Source organism: Drosophila ananassae, chromosome 3L (genome assembly GCF_017639315.1).
Source record: "Drosophila ananassae strain 14024-0371.13 chromosome 3L, ASM1763931v2, whole genome shotgun sequence".
NCBI classification, from domain to species: Eukaryota; Metazoa; Arthropoda; class Insecta; order Diptera; family Drosophilidae; genus Drosophila; species Drosophila ananassae.
In genome coordinates this window covers 7,969,141-7,988,777 of record NC_057929.1, presented here as the reverse complement: position 1 = coordinate 7,988,777, position 19,637 = coordinate 7,969,141, and the positions used below count along the sequence as shown (strand labels likewise).

Below are 19,637 nucleotides of genomic sequence, written 5' to 3'. Positions count from 1 at the left end.
GATGTATTTTAAATCATTGACTTTGCAGACTCAGACTCTGGTCATAAAAAATAACAATAGTCTTTATTTTGGCTATTTCAGATATATATTTAAACATAAAATGCCTTAAATAAATGCTTGGTCAGTTGGAATCTTCGGAACTGTCGCTGTAAGCAGCCAAAAGTGATAGCCCAGCTGGCGCGGAAGATGCAGGAGTAGGGGCTTTTGGTTCTGCTGCCGTAGGCGCTGTTGAGGCTGGAGTTTTTGACTCGACTGGATTACTAACTGCAGGCTTGGTTCCATTAGAGTTCGTTACACCCACTGTCTTAGGTTTGACCAGCACTAGAGGCGCTTTTCGCTTCACCAATGGCTTTGAGGTAAGTGCTTTGCTGGAGGAGGATGCGGCCACGCTGAGGGTATTCGTCTTGGCCTGCTTGGCTGATGGGGGCGCTGGTAACGGGTCCTCTGGTTCCTCCTTGATTTCTTCAATGATTTCCTCGGCCACAATGCGCGAGGCTCCCTCGGATTTCGACTTGAAGTTGACGGATCTGTGGGGAAGGATAAGAAAGTTACAAAAGGCAAGGCATGGACACGCTGCAGTCCGACGTACTTTATGAATTCCTCGTCCTCGCGCTCCTCCCTTTCCAAGCGTTCTCTCTCCGTTTCCACCGTATTGTACTGCTGCAGCATGGTGGAGTAATCCACAGTCTGCTGTCGGCGGTTCAGATCGCGCAACTCCTCGAGACTTTCGATCATCTCGATCTCGTTCCGCGACTGCTGTGTCCGGTTTTCCAGCAGCTTCATTGGGTTGTTGGCCTCCTCTTCGCGAGCCTCCTGCTCTTCGCGTCTCGCCTGCTCCTCGGCCAACTTCAGGGCCATGAAATTGCGCGTGGCACCCGCCTCAATCTCGTAGTCCGTGTTCTGGGGATCTGTTTTGAAGGAGATCTCCTGCAGGCAGCGGGTGCACTTGATGTAGAACCGGTATATCCTGATGCCGAGATATGTCTCGTTCTCAACGTCTTCCTTGCGGGCATTGAACTTTTTTCCCTTGTAAATATACTCGCCGCAGGTTTTGCATCGCATATTAAACGGAGCCATTAGTCGGACGGTGTATTGCCTGTTCTTGGCCAGTTTCATGCGCGGAATCTTCGACGGATCGAAGTCCGGAGGATAGTATTTCTGCAAAGAACAGCGTCAGAAGAGAGCCATGATTGTGGAATTGAAGAACAACTTACATTTAGAACTTTGCGCTCGGACATTTTGCAGAAAACGTAAAACTTTGTGGAAAATAAACCTAAACACAATATTATAAACTGTTGTTGCTTCTTAGTATGACCAAGTGATAAATAGTGGTGGACAAATATTCTTCAAAATGTCGATATATTTTCGCGTTTTCTAATACTGACCTGCAACTGTTAACTAGCAGTCTGTTGTTAACAGATTGGATTTTTGGGCGGACGTATTTTCATTTTTAAATATTTGGCATTAAATTTTGGCAAAATATTGTTGAAAAATGATTTAAAAGGGAAATAATGATACCGAAACCCAAAAAATAATACTTTTATTTGGCGATAATAAGCATTTTTTTATAAATAAAAGTGTAAAAACAAAAATTAGTTAGTTATAAAGCTCCACTTTTAAGATCCATTTGCTACGATTTAGTCACATTTCTTTGGCTATTATTGCACATAAATTATGGTCGTATAATACAAATATACAGGTATACAGGTTCTGTCATTTTCTGCCTCACATATTGGTGCTCGTGATGCTTATAGAATCGGGTTGAGGACCGCTCTTCCGCTGACCAGCATACCGAGCGGGAAGCTGCAGAACAGGCACACCACCTTCCGAATCCGGGAAAGGGACTGTGTCCACTTCGGAGTCGCCACTGGCGCTGGTATCCACGTCTGGGAAGCTTACCTTCTTGGGTGCGGAAAGTGGGGGCACAGTTTCATTAGCCGGCTTGGGACGATTTTCGAGCTTTAGAGCCGCCCGAGGAATCTTGTGCTTCACCAATTCGTAGGTGCAGGCGTAGAGGAAGGTGTACTGCTGTATGGTCTGCACCATCTTCATGCGTTGAAACCTCAGCTTCTTGACCGTCTCAAAGATGTTGATCTTGGACTCGCTCTTCAGACGCTGCATGATTATGTCCAGACCGATAAAGGTTCCTGTCCTGCCCACACCGGCACTGCAATGAACCACAATGGGCGAGAAAGTGGGCCGCCGCTCCGACTTCACCTTCTTCACAAAGGTGATCAGGTGCATTGGATCCTCGGGAACGCCATGATCTGGCCACTTCTTAAAGTAAAAGTGGACCACCTTCTCCTTGAAGCCGTACTTGTCATGGACTACAGTGAGCTCCGTGCGATCGTAAAGGTCAAAGCTTTCCTTGCTCTTCACCGTGACAGTTAATCCTCGCATGGTATAGGGGAAGTACTCGTGGCACTTGATCTGTGAAGGCAATCCACATCTTAAAAAAGGATCAATGGGTAATCTAAGGCACTTACTATGTTGCCTTCTCGGAACTGGGTGACCTGCACAATAATCCGCACATTATACTGAAGCACCATGCGCCAAAAGTCCATTACGCTCTCCGGCTTGGGTCCTTGGGTGGCTATATATTCCTTTTTTCGAGTATGACCCTGGGAAAGGAGTTTAGTTTAAGCTCACAGTTCATTTGAGGATAAATCACTTACATCTACAAAGGAGGCATTAATATAGTCCGATCCTTCAGCATCTATGTCCAGGATAACGCGGTTCTTGTCATCTGGAAAAGGTGAAAATTGAATACATTTTTAAAAGTCTTTGTTGATAGTCAGAAGGATACTTACAAGGATATATGTCTGCGTAGCGATTTTTGTGACAGCCCAACTCCGAAGCTGCATAACTCAGCACCACGGCCGCCACGGTGATCTCTTTGAATTCCCGAGCCAATTTCTCCGGCTTGGCTACCTCGGAGTAGAAAATGGCAAAGTTCTTGGCAATGATGTTGCCAAAAGGATCTTCAATTCCCTGGCCAGAATCGCGATGCCTGCGGTCAAATATTTCACTAATCAGTTAACACTTTCCTAGTTAAGTCCTGAACTCACCAAGCAATCCGCTTTCGAACCCACAATACCACCAATCCAATGACAAACGCCAGGAGCAGGCAACTGCAAACGCTGACCAGGATCAGGGTTACCTTGATGGCTGCCTCAGTTTTGAACTCCAGGAGGGCAGCATCACTATATCCGGACGAGGTGAACAATCTTACTACCAGATAGTATTCCGTGTCCGCCAACAAAGGTCCGTTGCAGAATCGATCGTTATTGGGACACTTGTCCTCGCCGATTGTAAATACGATTTCGGAGTCGGTATCGGAGTCCGTTGTGTCGTAATTACTCCGTCGATTACGGGCACTTTCCAGGTTGCGTGCTACAGGATTCCAACAGAACGGGGTTGTCTGGTACTGGGCAACGCAACCGGCGCTGCCATCTCCTCCTGCATCTTCGTATGTCAGCGAGTTGGGCCACTCCTTGGAAACCTCGAATCCCAGCTCTGGTTGGGATGCCCCGGCGCAGTTCTTCTGCGAGACCAACAGGGCAACGTATTTGATCTCACCCGATTCGGAATTCATGATGCTTGCTGGAAGACGGACCACCGCCGACTTAGTTGGATGATTCGTTTCGTCGGTCTTGACCCGCATCTGACCCACCAGATCCTCGCCCAGGCGTGATGGTACTAAGGACATATAAAAAATCAATAAGAGGGAGGTCTTCGATATGAATTTTATACTCACATCCTGCTGGCGACTGCCACTGGCCGGACACTCCGCCGCTCAGTTCATCCACATTGAAGTTCTTGACTGCCACCGTCACCTTGTACTCGTATTCCGGCTGCATTTCCGTCTCCGTGTAGGACATCCGCCCCTTTTTGTTTTCTGTATCTAATGGAACCTGTCGCGTAAAGTTTTCATTCTTGTGATTTGTTCGCGTTCCACTAAAATCGAGCTGGAAGTACTCGATCTCGCCATTCGACCTGCAGGGCACTGTCCATGTGATTGTGACATTGGCGGAGTATTCGGGATCCGGATAGGGTCCCATGGGAGACACAGTCAATTGCGTTACGTTGTCGGAAACTATAAAGTAAGTCTTAGAAAGTGTCTTTTAGTTAAAATATTTTAATATAATATATACCTGATGGCAGAGTAATGCCAATTACGGGGGCTGTGTAGTCTCCCATTCCGAAATCATTTTGAGCAGCCACCTGGATCATATACTTCATTCCTGATGCCAACAATGAGTAGTTGGAAGTTGTGAGGGCATTGGTCTCTGACTTGGACCACTCATCGAGGGTGCAATCTTCGGGCATAAAGTAGTTGGGTTCGTGGAGCATTAGGAAGACCTGGTAAAATTTGAGGGCTCCGTTTAGATAGGTGGGTGGATCCCAGTTGAACTGGAGACTATGCGCCGTCCTGTCTACGTTCTGCAAGTTCTCTGGCCGCTCAGGAACTATAAACAATTGAAGTGAATATATAAGATTCTAAGAATCTCCTGTATCACTTACAATAGTTTGCTGTGGAGATACCAGTTTCGGTGACTCTTTCCGAGGGCCCGGCCACATTGTAAAGTATCACATAGCACAGATAAGTGGTGGACGGAGAAAGTGGGTTAACATTCGCCTGGAAACCTGCAAGGTTACACGGTTATAAGATAAATTTTCATGTTATTCCCTGCCGGATAGATACCCACCTCTTAGAGTGTGTCCTTCGACGTAACGATCGGCGTATTTGTAAGGAACATTTTCATTTGTGGTGCAATTGAAAAGGGCATAGATCGTCGGGCAGGAGTTGTTGAAATCATTGTTCAGAGCGCTAAGCTCGATACTGTGGGAGCTAGTGCTCAACTTTTCAAATTTTATCTAAATTGGGAAAACAATAAAATATAAACAAAAAGTATTCAGTCTGTATGATTTTATACTCACTTTTGGTTGGGAAACAACCGCAGCTCGCATCTCAACTGGAACCTGTCTCGGAGTTCCTCCATCACGCTTTTCAGTGGTGTACGGAATGATCTGGATTGTATACATTTGACAGGCGACCAGATCCGAATAGGAGACACTCGTATCTTTCGTGGTGACACTGAGAGCCTCCACGTCCACATCATCATCCGTCCAGCCAGATAGGCGATAGCCATCGATGCAAAGGTCCGCATAGGCGGGTATCTCCCAACTGAGATCCAGGGAAAACGCATATGTTGTTACAACAGGGTCTAAGATCTCGGATGGCTCTGAATCCAATTATTTTCTTCATTAGTAAACATGGAAGTTTATACACTAATCTTGATTGCTTACGATCTTCTTGGACAGTACCCTCTCCTTTATAAGAGGCCCCACTGGTTCCATTCAACATGATCGGCACTATTTCCACCGTGTAGATACCACAAGGGTCTAGATTTTCGAATACAGCCGTTTTTTCCTCGGTCACCAAGTCCTTGGACACCTTTACCGGACGCTGACTGGGTCCAGTCAGGCTTACACTATAGTTGGCCACACATTTTGGGTGATCCTGCGGCTCTGACCACGTCCAGTTCAACATTCCCTCGATAGTAGACTCTGTACTGAGTGTGGGTTCAAAAACAATACTGGGGACTGAAGAAGGATCGAAAGTTAGTTAAATTTGTATTATGGCCCTCTGCGATGGCCATATCTTGGCCAATATTGGACCGATTCTGGAGCGGAATACCTTAAACGACTCGTAGATCGATTCTCTTTCAATCTGCTTCAAAATCTGGGATTAAATTATTTTTGAGATTTTTTCCAACATTTTCTGGGCCATCCCCTTCAAAATGGGGAAAGTTCATGGGGAGCCCATTATGACCCTCTGCGATGGCCATATCTTGGCCAATATTGGACCGATTCTAAAGCGGAATACCTTAAACGATTCGTAAATCGATTATCTTTCGATCTGCATCAAAATCTGGGAACAAAATATTTTTGAGATTTTTTCCAAAATTTTCTGGGCCATCCCCTTCAAAATGTGGAAAGTTCATGGGGAGCCCATTATGGCCCCATGCGATAGCCATATCTTGGCCAATATTGGACCGATTCTGGAGCGGAATACCTTAAACGATTCGTAAATCGATTATCTTTCGATCTGCATCAAAATCTGGGAACAAAATATTTTTGAGATTTTTTCCAACATTTTCTGGGCCATCCCCTTCAAAATGGGGAAAGTTCATGGGGAGCCCATTATGACCCTCTGCGATGGCCATATCTTGGCCAATATTGGACCGATTCTGGAGCGGAATACCTTAAACGACTCGTAGATCGATTCTCTTTCAATCTGCTTCAAAATCTGGGATTAAATTATTTTTGAGATTTTTTCCAACATTTTCTGGGCCATCCCCTTCAAAATGGGGAAAGTTCATGGGGAGCCCATTATGACCCTCTGCGATGGCCATATCTTGGCCAATATTGGACCGATTCTAAAGCGGAATACCTTAAACGATTTGTAGATCGATTATCTTTCGATCTGCATTAAAATCTGGGAACAAAATATTTTTGAGATTTTTTCCAAAATTTTCTGGGCTATCCCCTTCAAAATGTGGAAAGTTCATGGGGAGCCCATTATGACCCTCTGCGATGGCCATATCTTGGCCAATATTGGACCGATTCTAAAGCGGAATACCTTAAACGATTCGTAAATCGATTATCTTTCGATCTGCATCAAAATCTGGGAACAAAATATTTTTGAGATTTTTTCCAAAATTTTCTGGGCCATCCCCTTCAAAATGTGGAAAGTTCATGGGGAGCCCATTATGGCCCCATGCGATAGCCATATCTTGGCCAATATTGGACCGATTCTGGAGCGGAATACCTTAAACGATTCGTAGATCGATTATCTTTCGATCTGCATCAAAATCTGGGAACAAAATATTTTTGAGATTTTTCCAAAATTTTCTGGGCCATCCCCTTCAAAATGTGGAAAGTTCATGGGGAGCCCATTATGACCCTCTGCGATGGCCATATCTTGGCCAATATTGGACCGATTCTAAAGCGGAATACCTTAAACGATTCGTAGATCGATTATCTTTCGATCTGCGTCAAAATCTGGGAACAAAATATTTTTGAGATTTTTTCCAAAATTTTCTGGGCCATCCCCTTCAAAATATGGAAAGATCATGGGGAGCCCATTATGACCCTCTGCGATGGCCATATCTTGGCCAATGTTGGACCGATTCTAAAGCGGAATACCTTAAACGATTCGTAGATCGATTATCTTTCGATCTGCATCAAAATCTGGGAACAAAATATTTTTGAGATTTTTCCAAAATTTTCTGGGCCATCCCCTTCAAAATGTGGAAAGTTCATGGGGAGCCCATTATGGCCCCATGCGATAGCCATATCTTGGCCAATATTGGACCGATTCTGGAGCGGAATACCTTAAACGTTTCGTAGATCGATTATCTTTCGATCTGCATCAAAATCTGGGAACAAAATATTTTTCAGATTTTTTCCAACATTTTCTGGGCCATCCCCTTCAAAATGTGGAAAGTTCATGGGGAGCCCATTATGACCCTCTGCGATGGCCATATCTTGGCCAATATTGGACCGATTCTAAAGCGGAATACCTTAAACGATTCGTAGATCGATTATCTTTCGATCTGCGTCAAAATCTGGGAACAAAATATTTTTGAGATTTTTTCCAAAATTTTCTGGGCCATCCCCTTCAAAATATGGAAAGATCATGGGGAGCCCATTATGACCCTCTGCGATGGCCATATCTTGGCCAATGTTGGACCGATTCTAAAGCGGAATACCTTAAACGATTCGTAGATCGATTATCTTTCGATCTGCATCAAAATCTGGGAACAAAATATTTTTGAGATTTTTCCAAAATTTTCTGGGCCATCCCCTTCAAAATGTGGAAAGTTCATGGGGAGCCCATTATGGCCCCATGCGATAGCCATATCTTGGCCAATATTGGACCGATTCTGGAGCGGAATACCTTAAACGTTTCGTAGATCGATTATCTTTCGATCTGCATCAAAATCTGGGAACAAAATATTTTTGAAATTTTTTCCAAAATTTTCTGGGCTATCCCCTTCAAAACGTGGAAAGTTCATGGGGAGCCCATTATGACCCTCTGCGATGGCCATATCTTGGCCAATGTTGGACCGATTCTAAAGCGGAATACCTTAAACGATTTGTAGATCGATTATTTTTCGATCTGCATCAAAATCTGGGAACAAAATATTTTTGAGATTTTTTCCAAAATTTTCTGGGCCATCCCCTTCAAAATGTGGAAAGTTCATGGGGAGCCCATTATGGCCCCCTGCGATGGCCATATCTTGGCCAATATTGGACCGATTCTGGAGCGGAATACCTTAAACGATTCGTAGATCGATTATCTTTGGATCTGCATCAAAATCTGGGAACAAAATTTTTGTGAGATTTTTTCCAAAATTTTCTGGGCCATCCCCTTTAAAATGTGAAAAGTTCATGGGGAGCCCATTATGACCGCCTGCGATAGCCATATCTTTGCCAATATTAGACCGATTCTGGAGCGGATTACCTTTAACGATTCGTAGATCGATTATCTTTCGATCTGCATCAAAATCTGGGAACAAAATATTTTTGAGATTTTTTCCAAAATTTTCTGGGCTATCCCCTTCAAAATGTGGAAAGTTCATGGGGAGCCCATTATGACCGCCTGCGATGGCCATATCTTGGCCAATATTGGACCGATTCTGGAGCGGATTACCTTAAACGATTCGTAGATCCGCCCAGGATGCAAAAAATTGCCCCCTCTTATATTTGGGTAAAATATACTTACGTTTTTCAGCAGATGTGAACTGTTGCGAAGCCTTAGACGTCAAATTCTCATTTATGAATATTTCGAAGGTGTAGGGCTCACATCCTTGCAGGTCCATCAGCAAGAACTCTCGCAGTTTGCCATCGGAGGAGGATTCGCTCCAGTTACATTCCACTGTGGGGAGAATGGGGAAAATGAGTGGAGTCCACTCCTCTGTTGGATAAAAGCACTCACCCTTGCCGTCGTCTGGTTCTAAGGGCGTTTCCATTGTGGTACTAAGATCATAGTCCATGTCAGGGGTGGTCAGGGTGGTGGGCTCCATCGTAGTGCTCTCCTCTGGATATGGGTCCTGGGGACATTCGTCGCGCCGCCACTTGAACTCATAGTTGCTGATGCAGTACTCCTCGACGGGATCGTTCCAAGTAATCATAGTAATGCCGTTGGCCAGGTTCGTGACGTTCATCGAGAGATCTCCCGGTTCTGCGTAGAGTGTGTCCACCGTATTGACGTCTGTGTCCACCACGACACTGGCATTGTTTCGGGTCAAGAGGGTGATTGTATGAGTGAGGCAGGCCTTTATGTCTTTATCGAAGGTGTAAGTGCTCTTCTCGTTCAGCTGGACGACATTGTAGCCGAAGCCCGTTGCCGATGCCCTGGCATTGATTTCAAAGTTCTCCACACAGGCTCTATCGGTCGTCTGCCATGATATCTTGATGGTATTCGACGTAGGCTCAAGCGATTTAACAGTGGTTCTAGGCTCTAAACAAGAAATATTTAAATATTATTTATAGAAAAAAGTTTTTGAAGTCCACTCACGTTTATACTCCGTGTAGGCATAAATAATCTGATCGGCAGATGGTGGCTTTTCGGCTACATTGGATCGAAAGGACACCACACAGGTGTAGAAGGTACAGGGATCGAGGCTTTCGCTATAAACCACAAGAGGAAGTTTTTAAGAAAATAACCCCATACTCCGTAGATATTTCTCCTACCATACATTATCCTCATTGGCTATCGTTTCCTTCCCGCTGGAATTTCGACAGGTGACACCATTGATGGAGAACTCCGTCTCATCGGTTAAACTAAAGCGAAGAGTATAAGCCGTAGCTGCCACATTTACCTCAGCTTCTAAATGTTTTAAAGGTAATATAAATAATCATATTCAATAAATTGTAATATAAAATTATATACTGGTGCTTTGTCCTTGGGCCCAGGCAACCAAAAAGGTGAGAATCAACCCGTATATCCTCAACGTTGGCTTCCACTGATGCTCGATACTCATCTTAGGGCCACATTGCTTCCGATGCTGTTGTAAATTATTAAGAATAAAAATAATTTAATATAAAACCGGTTGGTTCTGGGATTTTTCCCAAAAGCATTAACCTCACCCAATTGCAAATCGTATTTGTATTCTTATAATTAGTGCCTACAAAAACAAAAATACAAATAAGAGTTCACTGCACGGTTTGAAACGAAAGGTGATTTCAAATTTAAATTTATGGACAGCGAAGATTATCTGGCGAGTTTCTGACCAGCTCAACAAATGTAAATACTGTCCCCCTACTGTCCCCTATCGCCAAAATTATAATTTTTTTTTTTAATCACTAGCCCTCCCAACAACTTATGAATGGTAATTGCGAAAATTCCTTTAATAATTGAAAAATGTAAACAAAGAACGAGGCGAGATAGGGCCAGAAGTAAGTATCAAAATGTGGGTCTTACGCCAAGTAAGTACTCGATAAACTCAACCCAACTCATGGACAATTACTCATGGGAATGGGAATGGGAATGGGAAGCGAGTTTTAAAAACCAATCTGACCAATGTCAGGCGCCGAATGTACGAAAATCTTATCTGAGCACTTCATCCACAGCAGAAGTGGCCAGCAGATATAGCAATTGATGATAATCTGGCTTGTTGGACACAATATTGGGTTGCTAAAAATTAAAAATCAATATGAAACACAGTGCAGCACAAAATATTAGTTCAAAACTGAATGACTTTGTTTGCAATCCTGTCACGAATTCGAAAAACCAATTGATTGCAAATAAAATAGAAAAATATAGCCGACGTGGGGGTGCGTCACTCGATCTGATGCTCTAATCGAACGAATACCGCAAAAATAGTAGCTCTAATTACTAATTTCTGTTGTCGCCCCAACGACGACGGAGGCAGCCAAAGACAGCTCTTAAAGGCAAATAAAATTACACTTTTTAATAATTATTGATGGCGCACGTTATCTGTGCCAGTGTGTAGGCGAATACCGGAGACAGTTGGCCAGGTTACTGGAGCCCCGTTGGCTGAATTGGTTAAACAAATCGCGTCGCTCCAAACACACCAAATAAGCCAATAATAACAATTTAACGGTTACACACGACAAGCTGCCTTTATCAAGCGCATATAATCAGAACCCAGGTCCAGATAACGTGCATATGTTCGTTAAGCTGCGACGGGAGTCATAAATTTCCATCAATTTCGGTACAAAAGCGCAATAAAGCCTTTGGAAATAGCTTGCAATGACCAGGATTGGCTCCTGTTTCAAATGGTCTTTAAACTTCGGTCGTAAGCTCAACGGATTTCTTGTTATCGGTTATTATGGCATTGCAGTAGGACGAAAAATTTCCTGATTAATTTGATCACTTCGATATTGACGAGGCGTGAGAGCCTTAATTGGGAAAATGATTTACATATTTTGGCAATTTGCACAATGAAATTGGCACCAAACTTGGTGATATCAAAAAACAACACTCACTGCTGCAAGATCGTTACTGATTTTGTCGCTTGTTGTATTTTAAGGTGCGCGCGACAGCGAATATTCGACACTTTAACGATCGCAAATATCGGCCGAACTAATTTTAACCGTTTCCGCTGAGCGTTTGTTGAAAACTGAGCGTGAACGGGAATAAATAAACGCCTCTTGGGCTGAGTGAGCACTGATAAGGAAACTCTACTCCCATAATGTGTATGAGTGAGATAACATTTGCAAGTTTATTACAAATTGGAGATCAGCAGAGTTGCTAAGCGATCATAAGAAGTTTTAATGTAAATTGAATATGGAAAGCAGGATATCCTTAATAATGAATCTTGGTTTTAACAACGGTAGCTATTACATTTTTTAAAGTTACCGCCTTTCACGCTATTTAATTATACTGTTTTTACAACACTTAAAATAACCGAAAAAAGGTTGCCAGAATTTCGAATCTGTAATGTTAAATATATCTGTTAGGTTTAACAGAACAGTTTTTTGAACAAGAAATATCGATAGTTGGAGCAAAGGTACCAATTAGATTACACTAAACACACAACGAATAATTAGTTAAACATTGGATTGTCTTTTACCTTTTTAGTACTAAAATTTAGTGCTTAAATAGAGACCCTTTTATTGTCTTGTTTAGAAAAATTCAATGAATCAGTAAACAAATATCGAGATTCTTATACAAAGAATATCGATAGGCTGAATTTTGATACATTATCAACAGTCGCAACAAAACACCCATCTCTATCTCCTATCTCCGTCATTCTGCGTAATTGTAATTCCTTCGAATAATTCTTGATAAAAAAAATAAATTTAAAATTGTATGAAGCAATAAGCAAAACAAGTGGAAGTAAGTATGCATAGCGCATAAATAAATCAAATTGATTCGCCGCGTGGAAGACGGAAAAGCAACGATTTTCGCAACTGCGAGCTGTGTGAAAAAAAAAAGCCATGGAAAAAGTGTCATATGTACGATAATGTCTGGGTATTGGTGCGCGCGTTATGTACCCCGAGTGGAGGCGAATAAAACGAGCACCTGAACAATAGTTTTCGTCGAAAAGCCGTGCGTGCAATTGTTGGTTTGTCCTTTCCAATTTTGCATAGTGCCTTTTGAACTCTAATAATTTTTTTTCACTTCGAGCCCCTCTACCTCCCCCTCTCTCTATTCAAGATGGCCGTCGTAACAGTTGATTGTTGTTGTTGTTGTTGTTGTTGATGTTGGCGTTGTTGTTATTGTGTGTTTGCTTTGTGTTTGTTATTGAAAAGAAAACGGGAAATAAGAGAAAAAGAAAGAGTTATGCAAATTGTATTGGACAGAGCAGTGCAAAATGAAATGAAATAACGAAGAAACAAAACATTACATTTATTTTTTTTTTTACAACCACCAGAAAGCGATGACACATCGCCCTGCTACAGTGTGCGTGTGTGTGTGTGTGTGAGTGTGAGTGTTTTTTGCGCATGTGTTAAAGAATGTGTCCTCCCCCGCAACCACCCCCTCTCAGCAGGCGATTGATCGATTTTTAGCCAACTCCCCGGTATTCCTGGCCAACAAACACCCACCACCCCACCGCCCAACATGGAAATGGAAATGGAAAGAAATGGGCCCAGACACAGACCAAACCAGTTCTGCCAATCCGCAAGAAATCTTGTTTCATTTTCCACTTTGGACAGGCCATGGCCAGGGCGTTCTTTTAGGTATCCAACGAGACCCGTTGCTTGCCATTTCCCGGAATGTGTGGAAAGCGATGTCTGTCGACGGGCTGTCTGTCTCTTAGTCTCCTCTAGCACCTTGCCCCCTTATCTCTCCAACCAGCTTATCTAAGTACCTGCCCACCAGCTACCAGCTCCAGTTCCGAGTGCTGCTTCCACGTTAGCACCTCGAACAGTTAGGGCCCTTGCTACTTTTGATTTCATTTAAATGAATATTTGAGGCTAAGAGCAAGTTTTAATCTCATATATATATAAAAAATATAAAGATTAGCCTCCTTTCTCCTCCCCCTTCCAAGATCTAGGGCTAAAGTCACAGTTTAAAGCTTTTTATTTCCTCGCTGCACTTGAAATTGCACCACGAAAGTGCCATGTTGTGTTGCATTTGGCCGTTGCAAGCAAGTGTGTGGGTTAATCAATGAAACTCGCAAATCGGTTGAACAACAAACACACGGCAAGTGCAAGGTCTGTTGCCAAAACAGCAACGGGGAGACTGCCAGAGAGAGAGTGTGGAGGCGTCCTTATTGGATATCTTGCAGCCCTGGTCTCTCAGCTCTCACGCCCCCGCGATCTGGCCGCCACTGTGGCAAGATTAAGAGCATTTTAAATTCAAATTCCAGACCGACTTGAGCAAGCACAGTGAGAATCTGCTGCCATTCCACCGATTTTGTAATATTTCTTTTTTTACCGAAGCGTGCGACCCAAAACGCCCCCTTCTCATTGTTTTTTTTGCTTTCTGGGTGGCACCGTTACTGCCACATTTGGAATAACGGTCGCAGTGCGCATGTCGGTGTGCTGGAATGCTGGTTGCCACAACACAAAAGCTGTTGACTCCGTCCGGAGGAGCCCTAATCCTCGACCTTTAACCCGCCCACTAGTGACGCTGAAACTTTTATTGATTTTATTTTCATGTTATATATTTAGATGCGCAGTTTGGCGGTGGAACAAACAGCCACCTACAACCCACCAGATATTCAAATGTCCGCCCAGAGTGCTCCGCCAGCTGATAAGGGGCAAGTCGCGCTCAGCGGAATGAGTCATGGCTACAGTGGCGGTCAAGAAAATAGCACTAACTATCGGGATTTAATCGATATTAATATTTTTGCTAAGAGATTAACTTATTTTTGGCATAAGAAATAGTTTTAAATTAGAAATATTTACACTTAAAACTAAGCCCTTGAATAACTAACTAAATAAACTTGAATATTAACCCCTTTTTTAACCAAAAATGGCACATGCTATTTTTTTGCACCGCCATCGTAATGACTCAAACCCGTTTGGTCAGTTTTTGGCATTGCTAGTTTCAGACAAAAAAAAAAAAAATCGTTAAATATCATTTGGCCAAAAATAATTTGAAAACGTCATTTCCTAGTCTCAACGGGTTAAGCGTGTTGTGAATGTGTGTGTGTGTGTTTGTGTGTGTGCTTCTTTTGCAGCCTTATTTGCCTATAAGAAGTTTCTTGAACTACCGTTAAGTCCGTCTAATTGGCTTTGGCTTTGAGTTAGTTGGCAACGCGGGCTAGTTGGCCAAGTTGTTGTCCAGCTGACCAGCCCGCCAGCCGCCCATCTTGCGCTATCAAGTGCCCGAGATATGCGCTCGTTGCTCGTTTTGTTTTCTGATTTTATTTCTGATTGCCGCTTTATGGCGTGCTATACCTGTGATTCGCCCACCTTGAGTTGATTGAAATGGACTTGCCAGTGCCGCCACTACACAGTAGTTGTCTAATTTCTAGATTTTAGCTTAGCGATTGCCGGTCGACCCTTGAACTGCCATTTAATTGCCGGGCTTCTACGCTTCTAACTTGACTTCCAACATACCTATTCGATTACTATTTCTCTCCAATTATTTGAGGTACGAGGTACGGACAGAAATCTGTGCCAGAAACCCAAACTGCTCATCATAATAATGATGATGCTCCGTTTTGGCAAAGCCACAAAAAAAATTAAAACCATAATGACTGGCTGGAAAGATGAGCAGAAGAAACTCAAACCCCTGGGGCATTATTGCAACACAAAAAACACACAGAGAATAACCCAAAAAATGTGGGTGACTTGCCCTCCATGAGAACTCAAACGAAACTCGCTGGCATTTTTGGCATTTAGCCTTTTGCGAAACCAATTTCCTGTCTCCAGCTCTGCAATTCATCATAGAGCTCCGCTGATCAGCAACTTGAACAACTTGAAGCCTCAATGTCGAATTCCAAATTGTATTTATGACAAAAAAAAAAAAAAGCAAACACCACCAGCGGATGGACAATATTTGTATTATAATTCCATTTAGGGTTAAAGGGAAAGTACAACCATTTTTAATCGCCTCTCTCCTCTCCATTGCAGAACTGCACGAACTGAAGGCGGTTGAACCAAAATCGAACGAGAGCAGCAAAAAAAGCCAAATCAGAAAACAGTATGAAAATGGTGTTGTCGCAGCGGCAGCGCGAGGAGCTGTAAGTTTCTTTTAAAACCTTCATAACTATATCAAAATGTAACCCTATTTTTCCATTCCCGCTTAGTAACCAAGCGATTGCCGACTATCTGGGCTCAAATGGGTACGCAGACTCTCTGGAGGCATTCCGGAAGGAAGCCGATCTCAGCACAGAGGCAGAAAAGAAGTTTGGCGGCCTGCTCGAAAAGAAGTGGACGTCCGTCATCCGGCTGCAGAAGAAAGTGATGGAACTAGAGGCTAAGCTAACCGAAGCTGAAAAGGAGGTCATCGAGGGTGCACCCACAAAGAACAAACGCACGCCCGGCGAGTGGATACCTCGGCCACCAGAGAAATACTCCATGTCCGGCCATCGGGCCAGCATAACGAGGGTAAGTTATTGGACTTTTCTCTTTAAGAAACCAAAAGAATACATTGTTTCCCCTTTTCAGGTTATTTTTCATCCCATTTTTGGACTTGTGGTGTCTGCATCAGAGGATGCCACCATTAAGATTTGGGACTTTGAAACTGGCGAGTACGAGCGCAGTCTGAAGGGACACACAGACTCGGTGCAGGATGTGGCATTTGATGCCCAAGGAAAGCTCTTGGGTAGGACATGGCCACTCTAAATCAAAAAATTATTCTAATTCCTCTTTCTTTCTCTTAGCTTCCTGCAGCGCCGACTTGTCTATTAAGTTGTGGGATTTCCAGCAGACCTACGAGTGCGTTAAAACCATGCATGGTCATGATCACAATGTATCCTCGGTGGCATTCGTGCCTGCCGGTGATTATGTTCTGTCCGCTTCGCGAGACCGCACCGTCAAAATGTGGGAGGTTGCCACAGGGTGAGCTAAAAATAAAACCCAACCAAGAAATCACTTTTTAAATCGAAAATACTTGATAGTTACTGCGTGAAAACCTACACCGGACACAGGGAATGGGTGCGAATGGTGCGAGTGCACATTGAAGGCAGCATCTTTGCCACATGCTCAAATGATCACACAATCCGTGTTTGGCTGACGAATTCAAGAGACTGCAAGGTAAATAAATTTAAATGCCAATAGAGTCTTATGTTTTTAATAAAAATATCACTTTAGGTTGAATTACGCGATCATGAGCACACTGTTGAGTGCATTGCATGGGCGCCAGAAGCTGCAGCCTCGGCGATAAACGAGGCAGCCGGAGCGGACAACAAGAAGGGCCACCATCAGGGTCCCTTCCTCGCCTCTGGCTCTCGCGACAAGACCATTCGCATTTGGGACGTGAGCGTCGGACTTTGCTTATTCACGTTGAATGGCCATGACAACTGGGTGCGTGGCCTGGCATTCCATCCGGCTGGAAAGTACCTAGTCTCGGCTAGCGACGATAAGACCATTCGGGTCTGGGATTTGCGCAACAAACGATGCATGAAGACGCTCTATGCGCATCAGCATTTCTGCACCTCCATAGGTGGGTTAGCCCTCCTTCCCCTCCGAAGGAGTTTATTACCCTCGAACATAAAATATAATGTATTATTTCGTTGCAGATTTTCACAAAGCGCATCCGTACGTCATTAGCGGTAGCGTAGATCAAACAGTTAAGGTCTGGGAGTGTCGTTAAAGAGCTGGCAAGGAACAGTTGGCAAGGGTTCTGCTTACTTCTCAATTTAAACATAAAGAAAGCTAATATATTAAATCACACACCAACCAACCAACACACACACACACCACGCCCACGTATGCGAGCAGTCTCAGCCACCATAGCGGCAGTTTATTTTCCAGGCGCTTTCTGTGTCAGCGTCCGCATGCAAAATGAACATAATTGTATTTTAAAAGTGAATGAAACTACTGGCGAAAAAAACGAATTATTTATTTAATTGTACGACTTTCTAAATAACTAACTACCTACCAACCTACCTATTATATACAAAGTACATATACATTAATGCCTAAATATATGCCTATCTAAAGTAAAGCCGTATCGCCGCGGGTCTCCTCTTTTAGCTGAAAAGTAACAGGCGCAAGTCGAGTTTGTCGTAGAAATCGTTTAAAGCGATCAAGTATTTGCAATTTTATAAAAACAAAAGTTTATTATCCGACAGAAAGCTGTTGTTCCAGTGTGGCACGATTTATTCTTTTTCTATCCATCCATCCATCCATAACTTGTACCCGAGCACCACACACTCACTTATACACAATCGAGAAATTAAATGAAGTTGACGTGTTTAAGTGTTTGAACTAAAAAATAAATGAAAAACTAAGCATAATAGAAAAATACGCTGAAGGCGATTTAAGCGAAAAGAAAGTATTTCAAGTAATTAGAAAACCTTGTAATCACAAAGATATATTTGTTATTGAGAACTACTTGGATTAATGTATTCAGTATGCTCTTTTTACCATAACTGAGGTAACTTCAATATCGAGTTCTTTTTAAACTAACCCACTATCCAAAGCCCTGTTTTGTGTTCTTTTTTTTGCGAAAGGATCTTCAACAAGAGCAAAAGCGTCTATCAGCAAAATGCTTACAAATTAAGTTGGCTTAAGTTCAAAATATGATTTACTTTTACGGTTTACATAGTAGAAAAATGCTGCAAATTTAATTTTAATAGTTTTTATAAGTGCAACGGCAAAATATCTGTCAAAATATATATATATAAAATTATTATACAAATTGTGGAAAAATCGAAACGTTCGTATCAAATGTATGCAAAAAAACAAAAAAAAACAGCCGAAAAATCGATGAACACCAATCATTTGAAGAACAAATTTTTGGATTCCATGAAAACGAAACACTGAAATCAATAAATGTTTGCTTCTTCAAAAAAAAAAATACAAAAATAAATTGGAATATGACTGTTTCTGTCAAGGGTGTGTACCTTAAACTTGACTTTTGCTATTGATGTCAAATTTTTGGATAGCATTTACTGTACTCGAAATGCTGCACCATATTATAATAAGATATTAAAATGCACTAGAGACAACAGAAAATCGAAATACACAAATCGCAAACCTGCTTCTCTCCTTCAAACAAGCTGCTTTAAATCAATGGCCTCAGATGAAAAATTCTATAATACACGGCGATTTATAGCGTTCGCCTGTTATACATACATATAACGAAAACTACTATAAATAAAACTGCAATTTTGTTTTATTAATAACTATTCGGTGTATTTCTGGAGAGCGTGGGAAGGTAGACTTTCTTCTTAGCTTTCATTGGCAGGTTCTTCAGCTTTCGTTTCTGGGGTCTTCTCATCGACCTCTTCTCTTGAACTTGCTTCGTCTGGTGGGTTTGTCTCCTGAGCCTCCGGCTTCAAAGGCACTTCCTCCTTTTCGTTTGCAGCTTCCTCCCCTTCAGAAGCACTTCCACTTGACTCGGATACGTCCTTGGCTTCCGGTTTCTTTGCTTCCCGTGGCTTCTTTGCGCGCAGTTTCTTCTTCTGCCGCTTGGCCCTTTTCTTCGCAGTCTTTTCCTCGGCCGCCCGGCGGTTGTCCTCCAGCTTTTGTTGGTAGGCATCGTCCGCTGCTTCCCGAGCACTCTGGTTCTGTATGTTCTTTTGGCGGGCGTACTCCTTGCGCCGGAGGTGGCGGTAGACGTGGAACTCGCCAGATCCGGCACCCGCACTGCTGCCCATCACGTTCCTTACAAAGGTGGGCACAGAGGACATGTAGTCCCGCTCCTTCCTCTGCTCAGGGATCACCACGGGCTTATCCTATTGAAAAAAATCCATTTAAATGCTTGTTTAAGGAGAAATGCACCAAGAATTACAGGATTCTTCATCAGCTTTTCCAGCTTTAGCCGTTGCAGGTCCGTGGCGGTTTTGACAAAGGATCTGGGGGCTTTGTCCTTTTCATCAGAGTCGCTGTCGCCAGATCCTGCATCCTTCTTCTTTTTTCTCGGCTTGACCTCGGGCTCCTTTATTAGGTTTTTTATCAGCGACATGTTTATTTATGCTTGGGTCAGTGTGGCCAGACCCTAAGCAATGCTGTTTTCGATAGACCCTGGCAAC

At 43.0% G+C, this 19,637-nt stretch overlaps 4 protein-coding genes across 5 annotated transcripts; 1 reads left to right on the top strand and 3 right to left on the bottom strand.

Moving 5' to 3' along the window:
• Nucleotides 1-6: 6 nt before the first annotated feature.
• LOC6495888 (splicing factor YJU2) lies at nt 7-1,371 on the bottom strand. The gene is made up of 3 exons (XM_001959751.4): nt 1,215-1,371; nt 590-1,158; nt 7-527 (listed from the first exon to the last, which is right to left on the bottom strand). The coding sequence occupies exons 1-3, from the start codon at nt 1,236-1,238 to the stop codon at nt 122-124; spliced, it is 999 nt and encodes a 332-aa protein (XP_001959787.1). The 5' UTR covers nt 1,239-1,371; the 3' UTR covers nt 7-121.
• A 172-nt stretch (nt 1,372-1,543) lies between these two features.
• LOC6495887 (phosphatidylinositol phosphatase PTPRQ) lies at nt 1,544-11,671 on the bottom strand. The gene is made up of 17 exons (XM_001959750.4): nt 11,524-11,671; nt 9,965-10,079; nt 9,766-9,901; nt 9,590-9,702; nt 9,008-9,532; nt 8,795-8,947; nt 5,311-5,607; nt 4,942-5,246; nt 4,710-4,878; nt 4,525-4,647; nt 4,155-4,469; nt 3,758-4,096; nt 3,069-3,699; nt 2,811-3,010; nt 2,676-2,746; nt 2,487-2,621; nt 1,544-2,430 (listed from the first exon to the last, which is right to left on the bottom strand). Exons 2-17 carry the CDS (start codon nt 10,053-10,055, stop codon nt 1,726-1,728), a joined length of 4,308 nt encoding a protein of 1,435 aa, XP_001959786.1. The 5' UTR covers nt 10,056-10,079; nt 11,524-11,671; the 3' UTR covers nt 1,544-1,725.
• Nucleotides 11,672-12,232: 561 nt separating this feature from the next.
• Nucleotides 12,233-17,605, top strand: LOC6494726 (lissencephaly-1 homolog). Of its 2 annotated transcripts, none has more exons than XM_001959749.4 (8): nt 12,233-12,376; nt 15,568-15,677; nt 15,744-16,044; nt 16,105-16,261; nt 16,320-16,497; nt 16,557-16,692; nt 16,750-17,101; nt 17,178-17,605. In XM_001959749.4, exons 2-8 carry the CDS (start codon nt 15,640-15,642, stop codon nt 17,249-17,251), a joined length of 1,236 nt encoding a protein of 411 aa, XP_001959785.1. In that variant the 5' UTR covers nt 12,233-12,376; nt 15,568-15,639; the 3' UTR covers nt 17,252-17,605. The 2 variants fall into 2 exon arrangements, with proteins under 2 accessions (XP_001959785.1, XP_044571143.1); XM_044715208.1 differs by lacking the exon at nt 12,233-12,376 and adding an exon at nt 12,572-12,589.
• Nucleotides 17,606-18,776: 1,171 nt separating this feature from the next.
• LOC6495886 (PRKR-interacting protein 1 homolog) lies at nt 18,777-19,629 on the bottom strand. The gene is made up of 2 exons (XM_001959748.4): nt 19,397-19,629; nt 18,777-19,340 (listed from the first exon to the last, which is right to left on the bottom strand). Exons 1-2 carry the CDS (start codon nt 19,568-19,570, stop codon nt 18,834-18,836), a joined length of 681 nt encoding a protein of 226 aa, XP_001959784.1. The 5' UTR covers nt 19,571-19,629; the 3' UTR covers nt 18,777-18,833.
• Between the last annotated feature and the right edge of the window lie 8 nt (nt 19,630-19,637).